Source organism: Acinonyx jubatus, chromosome D1 (assembly GCF_027475565.1).
Source record: "Acinonyx jubatus isolate Ajub_Pintada_27869175 chromosome D1, VMU_Ajub_asm_v1.0, whole genome shotgun sequence".
Lineage (NCBI taxonomy): Eukaryota > Metazoa > Chordata > Mammalia > Carnivora > Felidae > Acinonyx > Acinonyx jubatus.
In genome coordinates, this window is record NC_069390.1 from 68,107,639 (window position 1) to 68,135,393 (window position 27,755).

At 45.5% G+C, this 27,755-nt stretch overlaps 2 protein-coding genes and 1 long non-coding RNA gene across 9 annotated transcripts in view; 1 reads left to right on the top strand and 2 right to left on the bottom strand.

The window, feature by feature from the left end:
* Positions 1-1,454: 1,454 nt before the first annotated feature.
* The window catches only part of LOC113593790 (uncharacterized), a 57,523-nt gene continuing 31,222 nt past the window's right edge, over positions 1,455-27,755 (top strand). For 2 of the 7 annotated variants that reach the window (XR_008290532.1, XR_008290533.1), the window contains exons 1-3: positions 5,361-7,529; positions 7,972-8,153; positions 17,056-17,106. Coding sequence is in view for 5 of the 7 variants with exons in the window: in XM_053203768.1 (XP_053059743.1) it covers positions 7,261-7,529; positions 7,972-8,153; positions 17,056-17,106; positions 23,261-23,289 (531 nt within the window). In the remaining 2 variants the exon portion in view is untranslated. Of the gene's footprint in view, positions 1,824-5,360; positions 7,530-7,971; positions 8,154-14,704; positions 15,324-17,055; positions 17,107-23,260; positions 27,446-27,755 lie in introns of those variants that run through there. The other 5 variants (XM_053203767.1, XM_053203768.1, XM_053203765.1 and 2 more) reach the window with 5 other exon arrangements.
* Positions 5,817-14,697, bottom strand: FZD4 (frizzled class receptor 4). The gene is made up of 2 exons (XM_027039991.2): positions 14,401-14,697; positions 5,817-12,252 (listed from the first exon to the last, which is right to left on the bottom strand). Exons 1-2 carry the CDS (start codon positions 14,695-14,697, stop codon positions 10,924-10,926), a joined length of 1,626 nt encoding a protein of 541 aa, XP_026895792.1. The 3' UTR covers positions 5,817-10,923.
* The window catches only part of LOC128311883 (uncharacterized), a 60,877-nt gene continuing 52,282 nt past the window's right edge, over positions 19,161-27,755 (bottom strand). Inside the window, exon 3 of the long non-coding RNA XR_008290536.1 lies at positions 19,161-21,895. This is a non-coding gene — a long non-coding RNA (uncharacterized LOC128311883). The remainder of the gene's footprint in view (positions 21,896-27,755) is intronic.

Sequence of the window (27,755 nt, forward strand, 5' to 3'; positions counted from 1 at the left end):
GTCTGCTGTTCAAAAAAAAAAAAAAAAAAGAACCAAAAAAAGCTAGGAAGTAGTCCTCTCTTTCACTTATGGAAAATGTTATACAGAATTTCTCATTTAAAAGGAAGAGGACTAGGAAAAATGTGTGTGCCCGTGATATCTTTTCCCGTGGATCTGGTCAGGCCGTGAAGACTTTTGCCGATAACAGTTGCCCACAAAGAAAACGGTGTCAAGAAATAAAATCTAGATGGAAGATGTGACTGTAATGAAGTTTGTATTAAATTAAGCCCTTACTATGGAATTTGCATCAGCTATTCTAGGGAGTGTGTTTTGATAGGAAACTCTGAGTCCAAAAGAGGTGGTGGGACCCCTTGGCACTACATAAACAACTAAAGGCGACCCTGTCCTCACAAGTTCCCCGTCCCTTGCAGCCACCAGCAAGTGGTGTCACGCAGACCTGTGTACTTCCAGGGAGGGAGTCTCATTCAAGGAAGCCCAGCTGTCCAGGGCTGCTCCGTCAGTCAGTGTTGCAAATTGCTGAGGCCCTGTGGTGCCGTCGTGGTTGTTATTTCTCCATAGCATGCAATGCAGGGAGTGTGCTGTTATCAGGTGCGCAGAGCAAACAGAAAGCTTCTGGCCTTGAAACACCCGCAGCACCGAAAGCAAAGATTCGGCTCATTGAACAGGGCCATGGAGGTCGAAACTTGTGGTGGTTTCTCTGAAAATCGCCCTTTCCTTTCCATCTCTCTGCTACCACCTTCATTCAGGCCTCCATGGTTTCTCATCCGACCTGGCCTGCCTGCCTCTGGCCTGCCTGCTCTCCAGCCCACAGTCCCCGCAGCTGAGAGCTTTGTGAAACACCAACTCGGATGTGAGCCCTCCTTGCCCTGCATCTGGGCCTGGGGGGGGGGGGGGGTGGGCGGGAGAAGGCACAAGCTCTCAGGCCCTTGATAACTTGGCCTCAGGCCACTTTCTCTCCTGCTGCAAGCATCTCCCTCCAATTGACTGACTGCCTGCATCCACAATGGGCAAATCTCAGCAAGGTTAATTAACACACATTCCTTTCACTCTGGGTGAAAGAAGTGGGGATTGACCTTACACTTTTTTAAACTTCTGTAGTGGGGCTCCTGGGTGGCTCAGTCAGTTAAGTGTCCAACTTCGGCTCAGGTCATGATCTCACAGCTCGTGAGTTCGAGCCCCACGTGGGGCTCTGTGCTGACAGCTCAGAGCCTGGAGCCTGTTTCAAATTCTGTGTTTCCCTCTCTCTCTACTCTCCCCCACTTGCACTCTGTCTCTCTCAAAAATAAATAAACACTAAAATATATATATGTATATATATATCTATATATATACATAGATATATGTATGTATATATATATATATATATATATATATAGATATATATATGTATATATATAACCCCTATAGAATAGGGGTGCCTGGGTGGCTCTCAGTTGAGCGTCCGACTTTGGCCCAAGTCATGATCTCTTGGTTTGTGAGTTTGAGCCCCACTTGGGGATCACTGACAATACTGTCAACACAGAGCTCTTCAGATCCTCTGTCCTCCTCTCTCTCTGCCCCTCCCCCTCTCGCTCATGCTTGCTCTCTGTCTCAAAAATAAGTAAACTTAAAAAAAAAACTTCTCTAGAATAGTCTCTTTGGATTTATAGAATTATGACATGAGAGAAGGAAGAGAACGGGGCTCAGAGGACACAAGGCAGATCCACCTGTACAACCATGGATTCAGAGCGAATATTACAAATCCACATGGCTGCTAGAAAAGATGTTCAGGTGGAAGTGGTTAGCCATTCTGATGATTCAGTGCCTTCAGTGGCACAACATGGGTAAGCTTTAGTTTTACTTTTTATATACTGATCAGTGTGTGGTTTTGATGAGCAGACCAAATCTTAAAAGAGTGCTGGTCTCTGGGATCTGCGCCTTTCTTCTTCATCTTCCCCCTGCCTCCCCTATACATGTACCTATTGAGACACAAGTGTCATTTTCCAGATCCAATGATGAGATGACAACAGTCTGAAAACGTTTTCCCATTGTTCTTGGGACTCAGAAGCTGTTCTTCCCACTTGAGGGACTTCTGTTAGGAAGAAATTACATAGTAAATGTGAGAGGAATGGTAGCACTGATCCTTTAGGGGCTCGGGTTAGAGTGGGAATGGGGTGCTACCATGAACTTCTGGAGGGAGACTCCGGATCTTATTTATCTCAGTGTCCCCTACGGTGCCCTCCCAAGACAGTGGCTGGGGCATGGTGGACCCTCATTCAGCTATTCAACAAATATTTACTAAGCAGTAGAAGATTTGTTTTTCCAGGTTTGGAGTTTTAAGCTTGTTAATAACAGCTGGATTCTTTCTCTGTTTTGTCATCTGCACTTTTGGACTCTGAGTTGGACCTTGTCTTTCATGGCTTTTTACAACCACTCCCTCTCTCCCTTCCCCAGCCTGGCCTGATATTCTACAAACAGTAGGCTCTCAGCAAATGTTGTTGGGGAGGAGGAGGAGGAGGAGGAGGAGGAGGAGGAGGAGGAGGAGGAGGAGGAGGAGGAAGAAAAAGGAAGGGAAGAAAGACAACTTAACAATAAGCAACACAGTGGGTAGATCATTCTCAAACCCATCTTTGAGACTAGAGAATTTTCTTTGAGGCTACTGCCTGAGCATCTATCCAGAAAGTCCTACCTATGTGATGGTTCTTGTTGTTACCTTTGGTTTCTTTTCTATGCTGGTTACATTTGTCACCAAATCCCCCTCAGTTCCCCAACCTAGCAATGTAAAGCCCTGCCTCCCTCCCTTCTTCTTTCCATAGACATTCCTGAAACTTGTGCCCTCTGTCAGGCACAGTGCCAGGCCCCGAGAGCAGACAGGCAGGCGCCTTTGGGCGCCCAGAGTCATCCTCAGGGATATCAGTCTAGTGGGGAGATGGACACATGGATAGACCATTATAAACAGTGCCGTCAAGGCTCCCAGAGTTGGAAGCTCAGAAGCTTAAACTCACCCATGTATAAGGAGAAGAGTCAAGGAAGTCTTCCCAGAAGAAATGACCTAAGACTTGAGTCTTGAATGAAGAACCGACACAACCTCATTGAAGAAAGACTGAGTGGCATTGTAGACAAAGGGAAACACCTATGAAAAGGCAAAGGAGTTAGAGGCAAAGGGTGGATGAGGACAAATTGTTCTATGTGATTTATCAAGTCCATCTCCTGGCTTTATACTGATGGAACCCTCAGGCATTTTAGAAAACTTCGGTAGCCAATCGTTTCATCTCTTAAAGAAAAAGGGACTGATAACGTGGGCTCACAGGGAGATTAAGCACGTCTTTGGGTGAAAACAGGATTGGGTGCTTGTAGGAAACTACGTGGGAGGCTAACAAAAATCAGGTGACTGATGTGAAAGACAATAAATTTTCATTTTTATTCTCTTCCCGGAGTGAGATGTCAGAACTGTTTGTGTGAGGGCAGGTGAATGTGTGGCTTCTCTTAGCCTGAGAATGAGCTGAGAAAGAGGACAGGGTGACTTTGGGAATTTCAGGTGGGGCCAAGGACCATTTTGAAAGCCTTTTGGAATGTACCTTTACATGTCCAACATTTTCACAACATTTAGCGAGATGCTCTCATTCCTCCAAGCCTGCTGCACTGTGAAGGAAAATTGAGGAGAGGTTTATGCTCTTCCCCAAGTGTGGTTTGTTTCTGTTCATAGAACCTCTGAAGACAGGAAGCCAAGGCTGACCTCTTTAGTCAAGAGAGAGCTCAACTTTAAAATTATGATTGCATGTGAAAGCTAAAATGGGAAAGAAAAAAATCAGTTCTCAGGACAGAAATGCTAAAAACCCTTGGGCCACATTCCAGTCAAGGTCCTGGCCCTGCACACAGAGCTCCCATTGGGGGTGGGTGGGTGGGAGACCAGCCAAGACCAGTTCAAGTCAGTTGAGTGTCAGGAATCATGGGGTTTAATCTAGAGGTGTCTAGTTTACAGATAAAGAAATTTAGCAGAGTAATTATGCTACATAATCCTTAAACAACAGAAGCTCATGGCCAGATCTCATTATTGAGTTGCCTGCCAAAGCATTTATCCATTCCCAACAAACTATTTGTAGTAGTTGAAGATATCAGAGGAACAAAGTATGTTTTAGTTTCCTAGGGCTGCCGTAACAAATAATCACAAACTGGGTGGTTTAAGACCCAGAAATGTATTCTCACACAGTTCTGGAGACTAGAAGTCCAAAATCAAGGTGTTGCCAGGGTTGGCTCCTATTGGAGGCTCTGAGGAAGAATCTTTCTCACTTCTCTCCTCACTTGGGGTGGCAGCTGAAAATCTTTGGTGTTTCTAGCCTGGACCGAAGCTGCATCACCCTAATCTCTGCCTCTGTGTTAGTAAGGTGTTCTCTCCTCTCGGTGTCTGTGTCCAAATTTCCCCTTATAATTAGGACACCAGTCATTGAATTAGGGCCACCCTATGAGCTCATTTTAAGTTGATTATATCTGCTAAGACTCTATTTCCATGTAAGTTCATATTCACAGGTACAGGGAGGTAGGACTTCAGCATGTCTTTTGGGCGAACACAACTCAACCCACCACTATGTGTAAAAACAATTAAAACCCACGGGCTGGGTGTGAGACCAGGCTGTCCAACCTGTTACCTCTCTGTTGGGTTTCCCTGGGCAAGTCTCTTGCCCTAAGTTTCTGTTCTCCCTTCAGCAAGACAACGCCTGCCCTGCTTACTTTAGAGATGCCATGAGAATAAGATGAAATCATGTAAATAAAAGTATTTTCTATATGGAAAGTGTTTCTACAAGTGCAATTATGAATTCATTCCAGATTGTGTTTTTTCCTTAACTTCATAACTACTTAATGAGTAGGTAATGAAATGAGAAACACAGCCTATCTTACAGGGAAGAGAATTTAAATTATATACCTCCCTTCATTTATGGTTTGAGATAAAAGTATAATAGCAATCTGCAGTGAAGGAGAACTGTATTACAGATCCTTCTTCCCTGGGCTTTTTACTTACACCAAAACCGGGTGCTATTCAGGTGAAATTAGGGTGTGGGATGTAATTTAAAGGCAAACCAAGGGGGCCTATGTTCTCCTCTGGGACATCAGCAGACATCTCCAATGGCCGTGGTTCCCCTTCCCTCTGTGTCTGTGTGGTCTTTATTATTTGCTTCCATGACAATGTCTTGATAATGGCTTTGAATTTGCTTTGTCTGATGACTTTTCTCGATCTGGAGACACAGACCACACAATTTATAAAGTTAACTGAAAGGAGTCATTCTCGTGATTGACTGATATGACATACTCCCATATCTATTACACAAAAACAACCATTGTGTGACCAGGACTATATATATATATATTTTAAATGGAAATAAAAAAAAAAAAAAAAAAGGGAAAAAAGAAGTCCTTTTACCCCTTTTAAAGAATCATAAAGGTCTAGTGGTAATAGGAAAAACTTTTTCAGGCCACCAGATTAAGTCAAAGGTGCTTGGAAAGTGTATTAAAAATGGTCACACATATTGGAAATGCCAAAAAGTAGTGTCATGGGATGATAGCTTGGGAACTACAGTTACGTCCAGAGTGTCATGTGACCATTTGAGTGGTACTTATGACCACAGTAGTGATAAATTCTGTTGACCTTGGACCTTGGGGGTTTGCTGACCCAGGAGAAATCCCAGAGGCGAAAAATAGCACCAGCAAAAAAGAAACAAAGAGGCTCTCAGAAAGGCTCTCAATCTGTCCTGCAAACCAAATTCTCTATTTCTCACTGCTGGGAATGTGTGCTTCCTGGAGGCTATCATACACCCCCAGAAATATGCCAAATCACAGACTAGTTAATAAACAAAACTTTATTTTCCTTTAATACAAAAATTAAATAGCAAAGTTTATTTTTTTGTACAGTGATAAATTAGAAATTTACAGTACAGACATCAATGCAGACATACATTTGTACATCCTTAAAAGCAGGGTCCATTTCCTTTGACGTTCAGCAATTTGTTAGGGCATGTGTAGCAGGGGTTTGCCTGGTACCTCTATGTCGAACATCTGAGAGCCCCCCCAGGCTGGCCTCAAGGTGGAAGGAGCTGCAGGGTGGCATGGGGATCCAAGGACAGGTCACAGAGCACCAGCCTGACTGCTGCACAAGATGCTGAGTCCCATTTCACCTTGTCACAAAGAAGCACACCTGACATTTACTTCACCTTTCCTACAAAGAGCTCAAGGGGCCTTTCATCTTGAGACTTTCGAAAGTCTCACAACATCCCTGTGAGGTAGGAAAAAATTCAGAACCACTTAGATGCCCCACTGGGAGAGTGCTGGAGAGCAGCCTCCCCCTCCCAAAACACACAACCAAGTTGGGGCCTGAGCCCATGAGCAGGATGTGGAGAGGTGCACATCCTGGGGGAGAAGATGGACCAGGCTTCGGGGGGCAGAGGTGCTCCTGCCCCTCTTCTCAGAAGCCTTCTGAGATGACAGTGGTCATATACTGAATGTTGCAGGAGATCAGGGAGCCACAAAAGCCTGGAGGACATGGCTCATAGAAGACCTCAAACGGGCTCTCTATAAACCACCTGGGCAAATACTGGGAATTTGCTGGTGCCAAGAAGAAGGGAAATAAGGGAAAATAGGAACAGGTTGCTACAGGGCAAGTGGCCTCACCAAGGGGAAGAGGCCTGTTGGGGAGGTTCAGGGTTCACTTCCCTCTTGGTGACAGCCAGTATGCCGTTATTGTGCATGTGCATGGCAAGAGGCAGAGGCAGAGAGCTCTGACCAGGCCACAGTAAAACAAAATCCATTATTTAACACTCTGGTATCTGATCCTTGGTAGGAGCAAAATACTCTTCTAGGAGTTTCCAAGATCTATGACCTAGACCCAGAGGAAAAATGATAACCCGGGTCCTCTGCCAAACATTATACAAACCTAGATGAGGACTCTGAACCCAAATACAATAAAAGAACACAAGGAACCGTTAGAGTCCAGTGACTCGACATAATTGGCTGGAAAAGCAACTCCCTCCAATCTCTCCCATCACAGAATGAAATTCAGGATGTAGCTTGATCTTGGGGGCTCCTTTCCAAAGTCTGTTCTGTGGCTCTCCTCCCTAACTGCTTCTGTGGCCACCTCACCAGGAACCAAAGACTGCACTAGCCTGGTGACATCTTTTTAAATTAAGTCTGCCCTCCAGGGCTGAGATTACCAAGCTCCTCTGTGTCCTCAGGTCCCAGCTTGGTTCCTAACACAGTAAGCCCTGAATTCAGTGACCAGGAGGCTGAGGGGGGATGAGAGAGGACAGAGTTCAGAGTGCTGGTAAAGTCACAATTCAGAACCTAAACACAGAAGTTTCCCTGATTTGGGGGTGTAGGCGACGGAGTGACTGGGGAGAGGAAAATCAGAGATCTTCTCAGGGAAATAAAAAGTATCACCCCTTCTCCGGTTTCAGGACCCTGAGCAAGCTGCCAGCTCAGAAGCAGTCTCAGAGATCAGGAAACGGGTCTCCGTGGAGGAAAAAGGATATGAATCAACCAAGTAGCTCAACCAGATGGTTCAGGTCAGTTCCACCCTACCCCATGTTCCTCTGCCCTGAGGTGTGGCCTTTATGAAGGAAGATAAAGAGGAGTTTGCCAGAGTGGAGGGTGGACAGTGGTGCCCTTGGGCTCTGTAGAATAAAATCTCCAGAAGTGTGACTGTAGCTTCCTGCAGGAAGAGGAAGTTGACTTCTGGTGAGGTAGGAAGCTACAATCACACCTACTTATTCTAGATATCAAAGAAAAACAGCCCTAACCTTTTCCCTAGCAAGATGTCCTCAAATTCACCTGTATTCATTACATGGAACACCCAAGCCATGAAGTGCCTGTCCCCGCAGTCACCTTAGGTGTGGGAGCTCATGTCTGTTTTAAGCCAATGTTCATAGCCTTCTGAGGGGATTCCCACAGAGATTGTCATGAAATAGGGCTGATGATTTCTGTCAAACCCCTGTTACTGACTTGCAGAGGTTTATGGGATGGACACAGTGAAACAGATGACAATTCAGAGGCCCATGCTCCTTCCCAAAAAACCAACAGCAAGTCAGCAGACCCAGAATCCTCAGTCCACGTCATTTGGAAGGAGAGCTTATACTGCACGACGTCCCCTTTGGTGCCTAACACAAGGCTCTACACGTGGTTGGCACGCGGTAAGTGTGCTAATAATTGAATTTTTTTTTGTTTTTAAACAAACACCAACTTAAAAGGTGATGGAGTCGCGTCAAGGTAATAAGGTAACTGACTCCTCAGCCACAAAGCTCCTTTCCTGAAACCATAAACACTCTCCATTGTCTGGAATGTGAAAGGAAAGGCCCGCAGCCCTGTGACATTGCCAGGGCTACTAATCCCGTCTGCACCAACAGCCACTTCGGATCAAACAGACTTTCCCCTGAGAAGGCAAGAGATTTGTAGAAGAGTTCGGTTAAAACCCAGAAAGTTGTCAGGCCACGGCTCCAGAACTCGGGTATATAGTTTCCCCCACGTACTCTTATTATTATTTCATTGTTCACAAATATTGAGCACCTACTCTGTGCCTGGCCCTCGGCTAGGTGCTGCCTTGGGCACACAATCGCGGAAACATTCCAAACAAAATTGCATTACAAACCCCTATAACCTAGCAGTCAGGCCAGTGCCCTGCTGCACCCTCCTTCTTCCCTTTCCTGGGCCAGAGTCTCAGCACAACTCCCAAGACACTGGAGTGGAGCGTGAGTAAGGGCAGGCTCCACCCGGGGACGCATGCTCCAGGGCCCTGGCTAGCTATGGGAACTGTCTGCAAGCAGCACACGGAGTTCACATTTTATATTTCCTAGGCGACTCAGTCTCAGATGGAGTTCAACCGGTCCTTCTGGGGATCATTTCTCATGCTCCTAGAACCCTGACCCAGAGTCCAGCCAAGGTACTCGGGCTCAGCACACATGCCAGGGGCCACCCGTGCCCATTTAGCATCTGTCTTCAAAGCCCCAAGACTTTCCCGTCCAAAATACACAACAGATCTTATATGCATCTTTGCCTCATACTCCGCTCAAGAGCCCCCAGAAACAGAGGAAAGAAGAAAGGAAAATGTCAAACCCTGGGAACCATGGGCATAAAGCTTACAAAAACAAAAAAGGGCATGCTTACTTCCAGAATTTGACCACCTATTTGGGATTTTGAGTCCCTGGAAATGTTTTCCCAGAAAGAAATATGATAAAAGATTTCCTACCTGTTTTTAGAGGGAGGGGGTGGGGTATGAATAAATAAATGAGTCATTGCAAAGTAGTTGTTGAAGCAAAGATAGGTATGAGCTACAAGGAGAGCAGCCTGTGACATTGTCAACAATTTGTCCCAGAGATCTGGTGATTAGAAGGCCTGAGGCAGGTTAAGAGAAAGTCCAGTTACAATTTTAAAAGAATTGCAACTTTTGAGAGGCTGCTAGGGGGTACCCCATTGTGAGGAACATAAAGCATAAATTTTAAAAGCTCTGGATACCTCTGCAAAAGGCAATTAAGACCTGTGCTGCTACGAGTTTGCAGTTCATTTCATATGGTCTACACTTTATTCCTTACTAACCAATCAAGCTCCTGGCTGGCATTCTGGAGATTCATTAAGCACCATATAAATACTCCAGGCCACATTGCCTCCAATGAAAGCTTACAAGGAGCCTTTGCCAATTACTAGGAAACAATTATGCACCAACTAGTTGGATTAGCTGTCCTAAGTTCTCTCTACAAAACAGAAAAAGTCTTCACTGTGGTAGTAGACTAGACTCCGATAACATTCTTATGGTAAAGGAAAGAAAGGCACTATCATTCTGAGAATGCAAGCTGACCATAGTTTTAAAGTCAGTTGAGTATACTATTATGTCATGGTCCAAGAATGTGCTTTTAATTGTAACTGACACACACAAATTACACAGCTAATCTGTGTGAATGCAAAGTTGCCAAGAACCTTAACATTTTAGCTCTTCCAGACTGGCGTCTGCATAGATGCAATCACACAAAGTAAAATATATTAAGTCCCCATTGCTCAATGCAATAGGTCTCTGGGGTCGGTAAGGTAAGTCGACTTGGTAAATCTCATTTTCCTCTGAATTAAATGATTGTCAGAAAGTGAATCAACCTTACTTTTCCCCTCATTAGACATGCTGCAGTGCAAAAATTCCTATAAAAATACCTATTTTGAGTCATTAATGTAAAATGAAGAAAACAGCAGCAGCCTAGAACAGGGATGTTGAAATTTAAGAGGAAGAGAAAGAAGAAAAATCCACTGGATACCTTACGTGTGTTTGCACAGTACTCTTGTTTTTTCAAACACTTCTGTTTTATGACAAAGGCACTGAAAGATTCTGACACCACCTCTTGGGAGAGCAATCCACAAAATTCTAAACAGCAGACAGCGCACCACAGAAAATGTTTATGTTAGATCAGCCAAACTATAAAACTCTTGTAACACTTCTCTGAACCCAGTGTTTCCAGTGTTTATAGATTGCTTTGCTATCTGACAGACCCAGTTAGTATTTAAGATTTTAAGGGTTAAAAAAGTTCATCTTTCTCCCTGCAAGTTATCTACTCACAGCTCAAATCCCACTCTGCAGGGAAAAGCAGCATCGCCCTGGACCCTCCTGGAATCTAGGCAGGACAGGACCTCCACGCTCCAAGCTGCGACCTGCTAAAGTGATCAATGTTTTGATTTTTCACAGCTTTGAAAGCCTCTAACTGGCTTTTCCATTTTGGATCATTCCAAAGTCTGCAGCAAAATCATTACTTTTATGATTGCTGGGGAGTGGGGGGGGGGGGCAGGTGGTGGTGGCTTAAGGGGTCACTTAAGTGTTGCCAGTTGGTTCATACTGAGATTCACTGCATGAAACTTTTCGTCGCATTTTGCACCAAAATGCTAGCATTCCCACCTTCAACATTTGGAAAGTATGGAGGCCGGGTAGCCTTATACCACAGTTTCATTGCCTTTCCCAGGCTTCACCCACCCATTTCCTCGCTTCTCTCTCTTCACCTTCCCAGAATTCACCAATCTGTTAGAACACTTCTGCCACGTGTGAAGAGTTTTGGCAGACCAAATCCACATGCCTGAAGTGATGCCCACCAGCAAAGACATAAAAATTTTCAACATTTCGACTGCTGTATTGGAGTCATCTGCAGAATACCGGAAGAGCGCCCAGTTGGAGATTTCATAGAAATAACAGGCGATCACACAGGTGGCAGGAACCGTGTACAAGACAGAGAAGACCCCAATCTTGACCATCAGCCTTTCCAGCTTGTCTGTCTTTGTCCCATCCTTTTGAAGATTGGACCGAATTTTGAACAAGGCCACTAAACCTGCAGCGATGAACAAAGTTCCTATCACCAAGTAAGTGAAGAGGGGGGCCACCACAAAGCCTGTGAGGGCATCGAGGTTTTGGTTTCCCACATAGCACAGGCCAGTGAGTTCATCAGCGTCCACCAGTCTCATGATCAAGATGACAATGGTTTTCACTGCAGGGATGGCCCAGGCGGCAATGTGGAAATAAGAGCTGTGCATTTCAATGGCTTCATGACCCCACTTGAGTCCTGCCGCTAAAAACCAAGTAAGTGTCAGGATAACCCACCAGATGGAACTAGCCATTCCGAAAAAGTACATCAGCAAGAAAATGATTGCACATCCTGTGTTCTTAAGTCCTTCTTGGATGAGAACAGGTTCTGCTGCCTCTTCAAAATCGCAGGATATCCTTTCCCGGCCTACAGTCAGCCTGACAATATAAGCAATGCTATAAATATTATAGCACATACTGAGAAATATGATGGGGCGCTCAGGGTAGGAAAACCTGGAAGAATCGATCAGGAAGGTCAGCACTGTGAAGGCAGTGGAGATGAAGCACAGGCTGGCCCACACGGCCATCCAGATATCTGTGAACTCCTTGGCCGAGCGACTATATAAGCCAGCATCATAGCCACACTTGAGAACACAGTTCAAACTCCTTTTCACCCAGATGTACTGATCCGAGTTGGTTCCTACGGAGTGGCACTCTTCTCCAGGCTGGATGGGGGTCTTGTGAGGTAATGGCACCTCTTCATCACCCGGCCCTTCCATGCACATGTGGTTGTGGTCATTCTGGGGTGGGAATTTGCTGCAGTTCAGGCTCTCTGGCCAGGCAAAGCCAAATTCCTTCAGGACAGGTTCACAGCGCCTCTTGACCGAAAGACACATGCCGCCACATGGGCCGATGGGGATGTTGATCTTCTCTGTGCACATTGGCACATACACCGAACAAAGGAAGAACTGGAAAAGTAATGAAATGAACAAAGAAAACAATGACTTGGAAGTCTGACCAACTGCTTGCACGAAGCGGAGGTGAATGCTTCCAGGCAAAGTATCTATCTACTTTTAAACCAGCCATAGGGACTCTGTTTACTCTGACCTCAAACTGGGGTGCCTAAAAATCCATGGCTTGTACACATTTCTTCTTTTGGTTCTAGCAATCCTTGTCACAAATCCAGGAGAACAGAAATAAATACATACATAAAAAGGACCTGAAGAGTTACATAATTCCTTTTTGAAAACGCTTAAGAAAATAAACCTTAAAAATTGACTTTGAGACTCCCTGTTTGAAAGAGCCGAACAGACTAATCAAATGACTGAGTCATTTCAGCGATGGGGAGATTTATTTTCATCCTCGTTTCTTTATCACCATAAAAATAAATGTAAAAAAAAATATGTAGATCCAGCTTTTCTCCTGCTAATATACTGTCTTTTCTCTACTTGATCCCCTAAAATTAATTTTTAATCAGTTCCCATACTGAAAGAGAAAATGTCCTAATTGAGACACTGTGAGACCCAAGGATAGGATGCAGGTTGAGGTCTCTGGTCACTAGGGGTTTGTTTGGCCAGGTTTCCCCAATGCATAATAATGAAGCACAATAGGAAAATATAAATGTTAAGTCCCTGAAACTGCAACACCAGCAGGGGAGAGCCCAGTTGCTGTCCTCAATTCCTCCAGCATTGATAAACAGTCTGCTTGGCTCCTTACAGATGTTGTCTATGAAGTCTAGAGTTACAAGTAACTATTTTCCAGCATGTAAAGGGATCCAGTCCTGTCCTTCAAAACAGCTTGGCTGCTTCCCCAGGATACATGTAATTAAAAATATATATCCCTGCAAAAGCTGTTTCTCCAACGAAATTGCCACTGATGTCAGGATATGTGCTGTTTCCAAACTGAGAGCTAGAGGATCGTTTCTTAAGCTTTTATAACCTAGTTCTAAAGTTCTGAAAGCTCCAAAGGGACATTTCAGCAGCAACAGGTCTAATCCCAACCATCTTTCTGAAACCACAATCCAACTTTTAAAGTGACCTATGTAAAAACATGCACCTAGTGAGGAAGCTGTCTGCCTGTTTCTTATCTCTCAGAAGTTACAACCAGAACCACGTATTTCTGAAGTTTTCAGCCTGGAAAACTACCCTCTATTTTTTCCCCCAAGTTCTCTCTTTTCTAAATTTATAAAAATCACTCATAGCCTCACCAACCAAAGCACAACCAGTGCTAACACTTTTTTTCCCTAGTGCTAACACTGTTAAGAATTCTCTTTCAGTTCCTTAAAAAAAGAAAAATGAATCGGTTGTTGTTTTTGTTCAGATTATAATCACACTGTATATGCAAATTATTTTTTCATTTATTGTAGGATGAACATTTTCTCTACCATTACATAAGCTTTAAAAATTTTAATGACTAAAAAAATGAATCCTCCATTATATAAATTACCTTCCTGGTGTTTGACCACTCCCTCACCTTTTTCCCAAGCGGGGAGTGTTTCCTGCCGTCTAAGTCCTAAACCTGCCCTCAACCCTAAAGATCAGAACGTCTCAAGCCACCCAAGCATTCCATCCAGCATGACCTCCAAAGTCATGCGGGATGACGCGAGGAGGGGCCACTCCGCAGAAAATGGGGCAGTGGTGTTTCATTTACTCTCCCACCCAAAAATACGGGGGAGAATGGAGGTCGTGAGGGAGGAGAAGTTCCCGTCTCCTTATCTCTCCTTCCTTCCAAGTCTTAGTTTCAGCTGGCTGTCCTGCTGGGGACTCGCCCACCGAGCAGCGGCGGCCAGAATCCTTGGCAAAGATAACCCCCTCAGCTCCACTGGGGTTAGGGGCTTGGCCAGACACGGGTGAACAGGGGAGAAAAACGGAAGGGCGGGGTGTAAGAGTGGGTTCTTTCGCAGGCCAGATGACTTACACAACATTTTGGCTTTCAGTCCCTGAGAAGGGACACAAAAGTGGGGGTGGGGATGGAAATCACTTTTCCAGGATAGTTATATCCTTCTGCCTAGGAAGGGGGCAGGGGGCTTGGCTTGGCAAGGGCTCCACGGAGTTAGTTTGAGGCGTCCCTGCCCAAGGGGTCCCTGTCCCGCCAGGGGTGGGGGTGGGGGCGCCCACCTGCAGCTGGCTGGAGCAGCCGTACTGGATGAGCGGCGTGAAAGTTGTCAGCTGCAGCTCGGCGTCTGTCTGCAGCTCGTGCCCCACCAGGTTGGGCATCTTGGTCACGTTGTAGCCCAGGTTCTGGCACATGGAGATGCGGATGGGGTCGCAGCGCCGCTCCTCTTCGTCCCCGAAGCCTCGCGCTGGCCCCGGGACCAGCAGCAACAGCAGCAGCAGCAGCAGCAGCAGCCGCAGACTGAGATCGACGCCCCCGGGCGCCCCCACGACGCTCGGCACTGAGCCCCGCCAGGCCATGGCCAGAGCCGGGGGCGGCGGCGGCGGCGGCGGGGGCTGGTCCAGCAGACACCCCCAGTTTGCACGGGGGCGCCGGCTGCCCGCGCTGCTCCCAGCTCCGGGAAAGGGAGTGTGATAAGGCGCCAAGGGCGACGAAGGGGCAGCGGCCGGCTCTCTGGCAGCTGCGCGCGACTGTGTGGGATATTAGACGCCCGTGGCCGGGGCCGAAGGACAGACTGCGAGGGTCATGGCTGCAGGCTGCGAGCCCCCAACCCCGCGCCGGCGGCGTCCGCTCTGCGTCTCAACGAATCCCGCCAGCACCCAGCGCCGCGCCGCTCTCCACCGCCCGAGCCCTCCGCGGCGCTGGAGGTTCGCTGGGCGGTGGCGGGGCGGGACGGACAGCGCGCCTCTCCAATGGGCGGGCGCCGGGGGCAGCGAGGGGCGGGGCCGTTCTGCCGCTGGCAGGGTCAGGCCCCCGCCCGCCGCGCTCCCTCTCCCCCCTCCCCCCCCCTTCCCTCCCTCCCGGAGCGCCCCGCCCGGCTTCCCGGCTCTCACTTTTCCTCCCACCCGGGTCGCGGCGCTCGGGGGCCAGGCGGGGATGGAGCCGAGTTGCTCCCGCCGGGCCAGCCAGCCCCCTCCTCTCCCAGGTGAGAAATGCTCCCAGATTAGTCGGCTCCCTTTCCTTTCCCTCTTCCGGCTGTCACCTCGGCCCGTGGCAAACTACCTATCAGGCAGAGAAACGTACACAAAGAACACGGGATTCAGGTTTACCAAGATTGTGGCTTTAAATCCCGGCTGTGTGACCTTGAGCAAATTGCTCAACGTCTCGGCGTCAGTTTCCTCATCCGTGAAGAGACTCGGGAGGATTAGAGATAATGCGTAAAACGCTTAGCCCCGTGCCTGGTACAATGCGAGCTCGCAGCTATTTTCCCTGCTAACTTGCTTGGTTTGGAGCCCGGCCCCGTCTCCCCGCCCCCAGACTCGGCCCGACCTGCGCCCGGGAGCTGCCTGTCTCCAGCCGCGAGTGGGGGAGGCGCCCCGGAGCAGCAGACCAGCCGACGGTCTCGCGCTCCGATTTCCTCACCGTATGAAATGAAATTCCACAGGGGGATTCGAAAGGAAATGAGACCGGGACGCTCCGTGCTTCTCGGCCCGCCGCCCTTCCTGTCTCGGGGACACGGTTTCTAAATAAGGTTGGGAGGGTGAGAGGGCGGGAGGGGAGAGGCTTGACCTGTGTGCACAGGAGGCGAAGAAGGCGCACAATCACCGAGGGTCCCCTCCCCCAGCCTCCCGGGCATCCCTCCCCTGCAGCCTGCATCTCTAACTTATTCCTCTTATACGAAGGGTCCTGGAGGTCTGGGGATCGTGCGACCTCTGTTGTGATCCAAATTTCCCTCTCTCTCATTCCTCCCCACCCCACTCCCCATCCCTCGGATGGAGGTTTGTGCTGGTCCACCCCTTCCCTTTCCAATCAGACCAGTGAAACCCTCAGCAGGTGGATTTCTAAACCATTTACTTGTTGCTTGACTGTGGTAAATCTACTGTGCCTCTCTGAGATTCGAATTGGCCATGTGTAAAATAAGGAAATTCGTGTTTATCCCACACAGTTGTTCTATAGAGTTAAATGAGATAATGCCCCTAAATCATTTAGCACAGTGTCTGGCACATACAAAGTAAGTGCAAAATAGCCTGGTTTTTGTTGTGAAATGAGTCCTGCTTTCCAGTCAGGTCCCAAAGACATCGCTTGCCTGCAAGCCCAGGTCTGACTATCTGGATGAAGAGCTTTCGACTCTCTTCCTGAGATCTTTTTGGCCAACACTTGCCAAAGTTTTCCAGAGGCTTGGTGACAGGGACCAAATTTTTATGCTTTTGTATCCTCTATTTCAGCCATATGGCAGAAATACAAGTCGGAAGGATATCTGCCCCTCTTCTTCATATTTTACCTTACAGTTTTAGTTTTCTTACATTGGCAACTAGACTTGGCTGAGGGCAAGAATGGAATCAACTTTTCTGGGTTTTTCGCTCTGTACTTAGAATTGTGTTGGGCCCATAAAAGTTGCTGTGTCTCCAGCCATCATCACAACCTCCCAGGGAAGGACTCTATTATAGCACCTTAAAGAGATGAAGAAACTGAGGCTGTAACCAAAATGATAGTCAGAAAATGGAAGACCAACCAAACCAGCACCCAAGGAGGCCTTTCAAACATGAGATGCAGGGTTATTTCCCCAGAAATGTTCCCAGCTGGAAATCTACATACTCGGCAGTGGGTTTGAATCTTCTGTATGACTGTGCTGAGTAATGCAGGAGACCATTGGCCTCCAGAGATGAATAAATGAGGAGATGAATGAATCAAATGACCAAGTGATCCTCATCCCCTAGGGAACTCACAGGAGCAGACAGAAAATGAACAGACAGATGTACCTCACTGTGGTAAGTACACACGGAGAGAATTGTGGGTAAATTGAGGGTAGAGGTAGCTGAGGTTACAGGGCTGCTCAAAGGGGGATGACTGCAGGAGTCTGAGCTACTCAACGAAGCAGAGTTCGTGTGCAATTGGCACTTCTGTGGAATTTGCAGAAAGGAGAGGGGGCTTTCTTTGTGCTAAAGGTATGTGCACATGGTTTATTAAACGATAAAGTCCATGAGGTCAAGGAACAGCACAGGGCCCGGCACACAGAGGGAACACCGTTAGTGGGGGAAGCAATATTATTATCAAACCAACAACAACTCCTATAGGACACTTGCTCTCTGCTGGCTACTGTCTTACAAGTTTTACGTGCATTATTGCATTTATCTCACACAACAGCGTGAGAAACCTGATGTTTTGAGAGGTTAAGCAATTTGTTCACGATCACACAGCAAGTGGCAGAGGACTCAGACGCATGTCTGCCTGGCCTAAAAGTTTATGTGCACAGTATTACTCTTACAGAGGAAACTGCTTGACCCATTGCCTAGTCCGTAGTTAGAGGTGACCCTCTGGTGATCTGGACTTCTTATTCCTAGCCCTGGCATCCCTGCCTCAGCTCGCTTCAAGCACTGTCTCCTTTGAGAACCCTTGGAAGAAGCCCCTTCCCCGGCAGGAGCTTTTCCTGTCAACAGCTTTTCTTTCTGCATGGAACTCCTCAAAGGTATTTTCCAAAAAAGAAAGCCAGGGGAATCACATTTCAGTCTGAAAGTGGAAAGAAAACAAAGACCATGACTTAGAGCTAAGTCTGAATGGCCTGGAGCCCCTCAGCCTCCCTCTCACAGAGTGGTTTACACAGTCGCCAGTCTGCTCCTGGTGACAGGCACGGCATGTTTGTCTTTGTTGCAGAAAACACTTCCCTGAGGGAGTTCCAGGCAGAGGGCTCTCCACCCTGTGATAGGCAGAGCATTTAGGAGAGGAGTAGAAGATGAGGGCATGCGAATCGTACCTTCCACTGACCTAAAGGGCAGGGCCTCTAGTGGCTCTGGCCTGAGTGCTTGGGAAGCTTCCTCTGTCCACTCTCTGAGTAGGGAAGATGCAGCCACCTTAGAGCTGTGACAAATGTGACTTCAGCAGGCCACTGGGCAGTTGGAGGGCTCTCTATTTGCATCTAATGAGAGGCTGGGTTCTAATTAACTCCTGTGATGTGTTAATTTTCCAACCTGACGTTTTCTGCTCTAATAGATTCTTGTAATGGTTTCTAAATTAAAGGCTGCATTTAAAGACAAGGGTTTAGGTTAAAACCCACCACCTAGGGGGGTGGGGGGCCGTAAACATCCTTTCCCTCCTAAGGAAAGCCTCTCATTTGCAGGTCTTTGCTAACCCAATTAAGTGTTGAAGTAGCCACCCCAGAGCCTGCTTTTTATTTCCTGAGAAACAATCCAACTAATCCATATTCAGTAGCTTCCAAGAGAAGTCTTATTCCAACCACTCATGAAGAAACCAGCTTCTTTGAATATGGACAGAACATTTAGAACTCACAAAGAGCAGTCTTGACAGAAAATGCAAGAAAATGGTTCATTATTATCCTGTTCAGTTTTTGAGGGGAAAATTCACTGGGACCAAAACCTCATAAGGACAGGGACTTGACTGTGGAACAACAGAAGCATGGGGAGAAGCCAGGCCAGATCCCATCAGTTGGTATATAGTCTGGGTGCTACATCTTCCTCTGCACCCAAACCAGTTATGAAATAAAGTCATGTGTACTGAGTAAAGCAGAAAGGAGCACTAATCTTGCTCAAAGTTGAGGAATCACAGGCCCCAAGAGATTAAGTAACGGCTCCTAAGTGGCAGACCCCAAACTGTCTTCTTATCACTTGCACCACTAGCCAGCATTGAAGAATGAAGTCAGCAGAGAGCTCTTGCATATGAAGGAATCAGAACCCTGTTGTTCCTCCTACCAACAGAAGATGGTATATAGGACATTCGTATCTGTTCATGGAGATGGTTTAACGTACAGATGGGCAACTGCAAACCTGTGCAGGAGGCAAAAAAATAATGCAAACACACTTTGTACCTCTACAATCTCGTTACATTTCAGTATTTGTTAGTCAGACCATTAGCAAATGTTTAGTGATAGGTTATTGTGGACCTGTCACTGAGCTGCATTATGGGAGGTATGGAGACATGTAAAAGGTGGTCCATGCCCTTAGTGAAACCTGTTTATAGTTAAGTGCTTTTTCTTGAGCTCCATTACTCATTGGTATTGGTTTTGGTTTGGCTTGGTTTTTATCTCTTCCACAGTCCTCTGAGGTCAGAGGCTGTGTCTTCTTCACCGCTGTGTTTCTGAACAGCAAAGGAGAACACTACCTGACCCATTCAAAGCACTTAATAGATGCCTGTTGAATAAATAAAGGAATGGTTCAGGCTATATGTGCTCTAATTCTTTAGAAAAAGAAAGCCTTCATTATGTTCTGGGTGTAGGAGACCATCAAAATGCAACTTAACTGGTTCCAGAATGATGGTCAAGTCTATTCTATAGGCCACTCCTAACAAGACAGCTTTCAGCTTTCAGAACTCAGATGTTATGCCAACCACTTATCTTCCTTTTCTGTTTTACTGTGCTGATTTTTAAACATTTTAAGATAGAAAAATGCCTTGGCTAGAATTTTTGTTTGGTTCAGAAGCTTGTTTCTAAACTTCATGAAACAGCCCAAGATATTTTCTTGTCAACATTCATTGGCTAGTTGACCAGTGATCTCATTATTATCAATTGAAGTCATTAGGAATCATAAATCCAGGAGTATCCAGACAAAGAGTTATAAGTCAGGAGATCACCTGTGAGTAGTAAGTTTGTAGAAAATTTGAAATGTGAGTCTAGCTATGAGGAGTGTATGAATTTCTAAGAGACCCGGGGAAGCATGCAAAGAAAGCACGTGTAATGATATTCTCATACGCAGCCCTCTCATCCGTTGATACAGGTGAGAAAAGAACAGAAATGATGCTAAATAATGAAAAAGGGTGAACTAGCCACCTGCTGTGGATAAGCATGAACTAGACTAGACAAAATCTTAGAGTGATTTTAAAACATAGCCTCAAATTCAACATTCCTCCCATTGAAGGGCAGTTTATATTTCCTCCCCTTGAATTTTGGAAAGCTTGTGCCTTCTTCAACCAATTGAATACAGTGTAAGTGACACCAGGTGACTTCCAAAACTATGTCATAAAAGGCCATGCAGCCTGTACCTTATTTACTGGGAAATTCATTCTGGAGCTCTGAACAGCCTTTTAAGTAGTCGCTACCTTGAGACCACTCTGCAGATTTTCTGGCTGATGGTCCCAGATGAGCCTGACCTTCAGCTATACCGGGCTAAGTGCCAGAAGTATGAAAGAATAAACCATCTTGGAAGTAGATTCCATGGTCCCAGTGGTTCCTACCTCCAGCTGTTTGAGTCATCTCAACCCAGACATTTTGAGGCATAGAAGAACCATTCTTACTGTGGTTCTTCCAAATTCCTGACACACAAAATCCATGATGGTTATTGTTTTATGTCTCTCTTAGTTCACTTGGGATGCCATAGCACAGTACCCCACACTGGCTGGCTTATAAACAGAAATTTATTTCTAACAGCTCTGGATGCTAAGAGCTCCAAGCAGGACACCAGCAGATTATGCATCTAGTAAGGGCACATTTCTTGGTTCATAGATGTCTGTCTCTTTGTTATGTCCTCCCACAGAAGAAGGGATGAGGGAACTCCCTGCGGTCTCTTTTATGAGTGCTCCACTCTCGGGGTGCCTGGGTGGCTCAGTTGGTTGAGCGTCCAACTTTGGCTTAGGTCATGATCTTGTGGCTCATGAGCTCGGGCCCCATGTCAGGCTTGCTTCTGTCAGCTCAGAGCCCGCTTTGAATCCTCTGTCCCTCTCTCTCTGTTCCTCCCCTCCTTGCAGTCTGTCTCTCTATTTCTCTCAAAAATAAATAAACATTAAAAAATAATTTTATAAAGGCTCCACTCCCATGACCTAATCACCTCCCAAAGCTCTTACTTCCAAAGGGGGAGGTGACTGAGCTAGAAAAAGAATAAATGTTACCCAAAGATGGATAAAGGGACCTTATATTGTCCGTTAGGGAGAAGAATAGCATGTTTTCAGTTGCATGAGGGGCAATTGGGTTCTGTTAACTGGAAGCATGATTTTGTTGTTGTCTTCACTTAAAAGCTAAGTATCGTTTAAAAAAGCATGTATGAGGGACACCTGAGTGGTGCAGTCGGTTCTGTGTTGGGCTCTAAATCTCAGCTCAGGTCATGATCTCACAGTTTGTGAGCTCAAGCCCCTCATTGCTTCTGTGCTGATGGTGCAGAGCCTGCTTGGGATTCTGTCTCTCCTCGCTGCCCTTCCTCTGCTTGTGCAACACACACTCTCTGTCTCAAAATAGATAAATAAACTTAAAAAATTTTTTTTAAGTGTATATGAATGCCAAGTTGACAAGGAGTAGACTCTGGTAGCTCTGTACTGTCAATTTAGCTACGTTGGAACTCGCTTGCCAGAATTCCCTTCCCTACGTGGTTCCAGATCAGCATTGGCCACAAGAGAAATTGGCATAAGGCCGGGGAGGTGGATGTGAAGCCATGTTTTATACTCTGACAGTGAGAGTTGGGCGCCAGGCACAGTGGTGGTTCATCCACATTGAATGTGCTGGCTCACTTGTCGGCAGGGTCCGCGCTCAGACCTGTATGAGCTCCTCCTTCGGCTTCTCTGAGTCTTGGTCCAGGTGCATGAGTAGCTCCGTAGTTAAGGGCTCTAGCTTCTACAGGTCATCTGTATCAAGAGAAGAGATGTTTAGACAGAGTTGGGATCCAGTTTGTGTGTTCTCATTTGCCCTTGACTTCCCGAATTCTGTGCCTAGCTTTCCTTCTTGATCCTGGGGCTGGCTGATCTCTACTGACTTTGGGTCCAACACCAGGCACAGAGGCAATGCCTGGCATAGAATACTTCACTAGTTTCCACAGTTTTATAGGGGGAATCCTTGTTATAAATTCTTTATTCTACCTCACTCATAGTGACTCTTCCTCTCTGAGCACATCCTGACGATATATCCCATCAAAAAGATTCATAGGATATTAGCTCTGGAAGCTGCCGTAGAGTTCATTTGGTTCACTCCTCATTTTATAAATGGGGAAACTGAGGCCCACAAATGTGACTTGCCCAAATGGCACATAAATAATCAGAGCTTAAATCAGTTTGCTAACCTGCTCTGTGACCTAAGTATTTGGCAGATTTCTCTTTGAATTAATGGAAGTGTGACTGGCTTGCGTGCACCAGGTCTTATTATCTACAGCAAGCACTTAATTGAGCCCCTTCTGTCAGGTACTTTGTGAGGTGTTTTGCACAGATTACCTCATTTAATCCACGTGCCCTCTAGAATATATCCTAAATTTGAATCACTTTGCTCTCTATCTCCACCACCACAAACTGTCCAGCCCTCATCAGCTATCATTTGGGCACCTGTCTCCTGACAGGCATCTCTCCACCGTTGCTCACTGACAATCTCTCCTCTACACAACAAACGGGGAAATTTTCAAACCAGCTTCCACAGATCATGTCTTCTCTGAAATTGCTGGAAACTCATCAGTGGTCTCCTGTTGCTGTTAGAACAAAATTTATGAGGTCTACAAAGTCTTATATGAGGTCTGGCCATCTTCCCTCACCTTTGGTCACACCCCCTGCCTTGCTCATTGCTCACCATACTCCAGCTACATTGACTTTCTCTCTTTTCCTAAAACATGCCCATATGGTTCTTGCTGTAAGGTCTCTAGTTTCTCCTCTGCATAGAATGCCATCATCATTCTCCCCCATCTTCTCTGGGCCGCTCCTTCCTGACAAATGTCATTTTCTCTGAGACATCTGCTCCAACACTCACATCTCATCCTTCCCTCCAGTCACATACTCCTTACCCCTGTTTTATTTCCTTCATGGCACTTATTGGTGCCTGTCATTGTCTGGGTTACTCACTTGCTTATCTGTCAATTTTCTCTTTCTCCTAACTGGAAAGAGTTTCCACAAGCACAGGGTCTTAACTGTCTGATTCACTAATATACCCCTGGTGCCTAGCAGGTACTCAGTAAATATTTGTTCAGTGAACAAAACTGTATAGTACCTACTGTTATTCTCCCTGTTTTACAGATGAGGAAACAGAGTCCCGAGAAGGCTGAATTCCAACTTGGGGAGGCAATGAAGCTGTGTAAAGTAGGATGCATAATGGTTAAAAGCTCAGGCTGTGGAATCAGGCGGACCTGTCTTGGAATTCAGCAAAATGTAGCATAGGATGTTAGAACTACAAAGAACCTTTGATAATCAGCTAGTTCCTTGCCTAATCATTATAATAAAGTTAATCAGCCAATAACTATTTATTGAGTCCTTGTAGTATGCATGCTACTGAAGTAGCTCCCCCAAACAGGGAAGACATTAAAGATCACTCATTTATCCCATCCTGGGAATTTCCAAATGCCTGCATTTTTCTGATTTCCCTTTTAGTAGCCCTCAATTTTTTAGGTTCAAAATTTGACTGAATTTTAGGGCTTCCTGCCTTGTTTTTCTCTATTATCCCTTTTGACTACAGTAATCCATACCTGGGGTTTCATTTCTGTTCTAAAACAAGAAGAAGGGACACATTTTAAGAAAACAGTTTTGAGGGGTGCCTGGTTGGCTCAGTTGGTTAAATGTCTGACTTCAACTCAGGTCGTGATCTTGCAGTTTGTGGGTTCAAGCCCTACATCGGGCTCTGTGCTGACAGCTCAGAGCCTGGAGCCTGCTACGGATTCTGTGTCTCCCTCTCTCTCTGCCCCTCCCTCGCTTGCTTTGTCTCTCTCAAAAATAAAAAATAAATGTTACAAAAAGAAAACAGTTTTCAGACCCATGAAAACAAACAGTAGCATCTATTAGATGGTTTCTGGAAGGAAACTTTCAGGTCATCTTCTGCAGGACCCCACTTAACAGACAGAGAAGCTGAGACCCAATTGGTGGAGATGACTTCCCCAAGACAGAGTTAGAACTAGATATCCTTTCCTCTGCCTGCAGGACTGTTCACAGTACATGAGAGTGTCTTCCCTTCACCTCCTCGCCAGGCAAACCTGCATTGTTGTGGGTAAAAAGCAGCAGACCCATTAATCAGACCCGAGGGTTCAGCCTGCTTATATAAGACGGAGAGGTGATAAATTGCTCAGTATAACTGGGCCCTTCTGCTTTCTCAGTTATACTGCCACATATGACCACTTGCGCTGAGGATGACGGGATCTGCCCTGCCTGCCCGCCCTTCAGAGTGGCCAGTCCCTCCTCTGCTCCAGCCATCGTGTTTCTCCTTCCTTCTTGTCCAAACATTGCTTTCAGAGGAGTTGTATTGAATGACTTTCCCATTTCTGCTTCTGTGCTGTTAAAGCCTCCCTTGAGGCATGAGCCAAGACATCCTTGCTAATGAAACATTATAATTCCAACATCTGAATTCCAGCATCAGCATGAAGCCAGGGCAATGGGAGTTATGTGGCTTAGAGAATGTCAGAACTGGAAGACACTCTTAGAGACCAAAGAATCTACCTCATCACCTCATTGGCAGATACATGTGATTACAGAGAGAAAAGGAAATGTTAAGTGACTCTCCACTTTGGTACTGCTAGCTAGACACAGAATAAGACTAGAAGTCAGGCCTTCTGACTTCACAGATCAGTATTTACAAGAATCATCTCTTGGCATGTAGAACACAAAAACACAGTGAGCCCCCAGGAAAGGGTGTTGAATGACTGACAATATCTTCTAGCAAGGAAATTAGGAAATTCTGTTTCCTTCTTAGAATTAAGCCCTAGCACAGTAACTCTCTACAGGGAAAACAGAAGCAGTAACAAAATTTCTTTATCATCCTAGCGCTTATGTGAGAATGAGATCCATATATGAAGGTCCTTATCATCGGCCTTAGAAAATTCTCTTGGCTTTCTTTCACCTGTTTGTTGTGGCATTGAGTTAAAACTTGCCAGTGTTGTACTACTTAAACCCAAGAAGTCACCACCCCTCATTCTAGAGGTAAGTTTTCTGTGCCTCTTAGTAAGTGTGATGCATTGGTGAAACTCCAGGGGCATAATTCATTTTATATTCTAGGTAAATAGTGCCCCCTACAGTTGTACAATATGTGGTTTTTTTACACTGTGGTGGAGCAGCAAATATGGACAGTCCATAACTTACAATGGTTCAGCTCATGAGTTTTTGACTTTACAAGGTGCACAAGCAATATACACTCAGTAGAGGGGCACCTGGATGGCTCAGTTGGTTGAACGTCCGACTTCGACTCAGGTCATGATCTCGTAGTTCATGGGTTGGAGCCCTGCGTCAGGCTCTGTGCTGATAGCTCAGAGCCTGGAGCCTGCTTCAGATTCTGTGTCTCCTTCTCTCTCTGCCTTTCCTCTGCTTATGTTCTGTCTCTCTCTCTCTCTCAAAAGTAAAATAAACATTAAAAAAATACACACTCAGTAGAAACTGTACTTCGAACTTTGAGTTTTGATCTTTTTCAGGCTAACACTGTGGGGGATGATCCTGTCTCATGATGCTGGACAGTGGCAGCAAGGCACAGCTCTTGGCAGCCACATAATCACAAGGGTGAACAATCCATACACTTACAACCATTCTATTTTTCACGCAGTACAGTATTCAGTCAATTACGTGAGATATTCAGCACTTTATTATAAAATCACAGTAGGCTTTGTGTTAGACGATTTTGCCCAATGGTAAGCTAATATAAGTATTCTGAGCACACTGAAGGTAGGCAAGGCTAAGTCATGATGTTCAATAGATTAAATACATTTTTACTTAACAATATTTTCAACTTTTGATGGGTTTATCGGCATGTAACTCCATCACGAATCAAGGAAGATCTGTAATAGTGAAAGTACTTTACACACACTAAGTTAAGTGATACTCTAAAAGGTAAGGACTATTGTTATGTCTATTTATCAGTGATAAAGACAAAGAATTGGAGGGAATAAGGTATGTGCCCAAGACTACAGTACAGGACAGAGGTAGTTAGGAGTATTTAAAATAGACCTGCAAATAGCGCAAGAACAAGCAAATTAGAGCCAGAAGGATTTGATTGGAACTTCATGCCAGACAGTTTGCTAGGTATGTGATGCTGACCAACTCAGTCTCTTGAGCCTTAGTGTTCATACCTTTAAAATAGGATAATAGAACTTGTGGAAGACATTGTTGGTCATTGAGCCAGTATCTTCCCCCAACCCTATGTGTCCAATCCATACCTTTCTTCCTTCCTAACAATAATGTATCAGGATATCAAGTGACTCATAAAAAGATGAGCTCTTTCCTAATCTTAGGGCATGAGGTAAATTTTCCCCTTGCAAGTGATTGCATTAGGAATGGGTATATGACATAATTCTAGCTAATGGGATGGATGTAGGAGTGTGCAGGGTAGGTAGGGAAGGCTCATCCCTTGGGACATTTTCCCTAACTTTCAGAAAGGAAATGGAGAAAAATTGCCTTTTCTTTTTTTAAAATTTTTTTAAGTGTTTATTTATTTTTGAGATAGAGAGACAGAGTGTGAGTGGGGGAGGGACAGAGCCTCCAAAGCAAGCTCCAGCCTCCAAGCTGTCAGCACTGAGCTCAATGCAAGGCTTGAATGCACTAGGTGTGAGATCATGACCTGAGCTGAAGTCAGACACTTAACCAACTGAGCCACCCGGGCACCCCCAGTTCTGCCTTTTCTTACTCCAGCTTGTGGGTGTTGTATGAGGACATGATAACTGGAAGTGTTCCTGCCATCCCTCATAACCAAAAGTATGAGCCAAATACTGAAGATGAATGTATGATTAGTTTTTATATGTCAACTCGATTGGGCCATAGGGCACTTAAATGTTTTGCTAAACATCATTCTGAGTGTTTCTATCAGGACTTTTGGATGTGTTTAACATTTAAATCAATAGATTGTGTAAAGCAGATTGCTCTCCCTAATGTGGGTGGGCCTCATCCAATCAGTTGAAGACCTAAATAGAATAAAAAGGCCAACCATCCCCTGAAATGGGGGAGATTCCTCCTGCTTTACTGCCTTCAAGCTGGGACACTGTTTTGTTTCTGCCTGTGGGCTCTAACTGAACTATTGGTTCTTCATGGGTTTTGAGCCTTCCAGCCTTCAGACTGACAGTACATCATCAGCTCTCCTAGGTTACCAGCTTGCTGGCTTACCCTGAAGATCTTGGGACTAGTCAGCCTCCATACCCAAGTTGTTATAATAAATCTCTTTAAATATACGTGTGTACATAGGTATGTGTATATATATGTATGTATGTATATGTATATATGCATGTGTGTGTATATATATATATATATATATATATATATATATATATATATATACACATACATACCCTACTGGTTCTGTTTTTCTGAGGAACCCTGACCAATACAATGAGTGAGCAGAGAGATGGAAAGAACATGGGTTCTTGCAGATACGATTGAGCTACTGAATTAATCAACCCCTTGATCTTTATGTCTAAACATGGGGTTAAGTGAGATAATACATTTTTCTTCTTGTTTAAGTCACTTTCAGTTGAACTTGCTAGTTCTTGCACTTGGAGGCATCATAACTGACCCAACTGATACCAGTAGGATTTTTGTGAAAATTCAATGG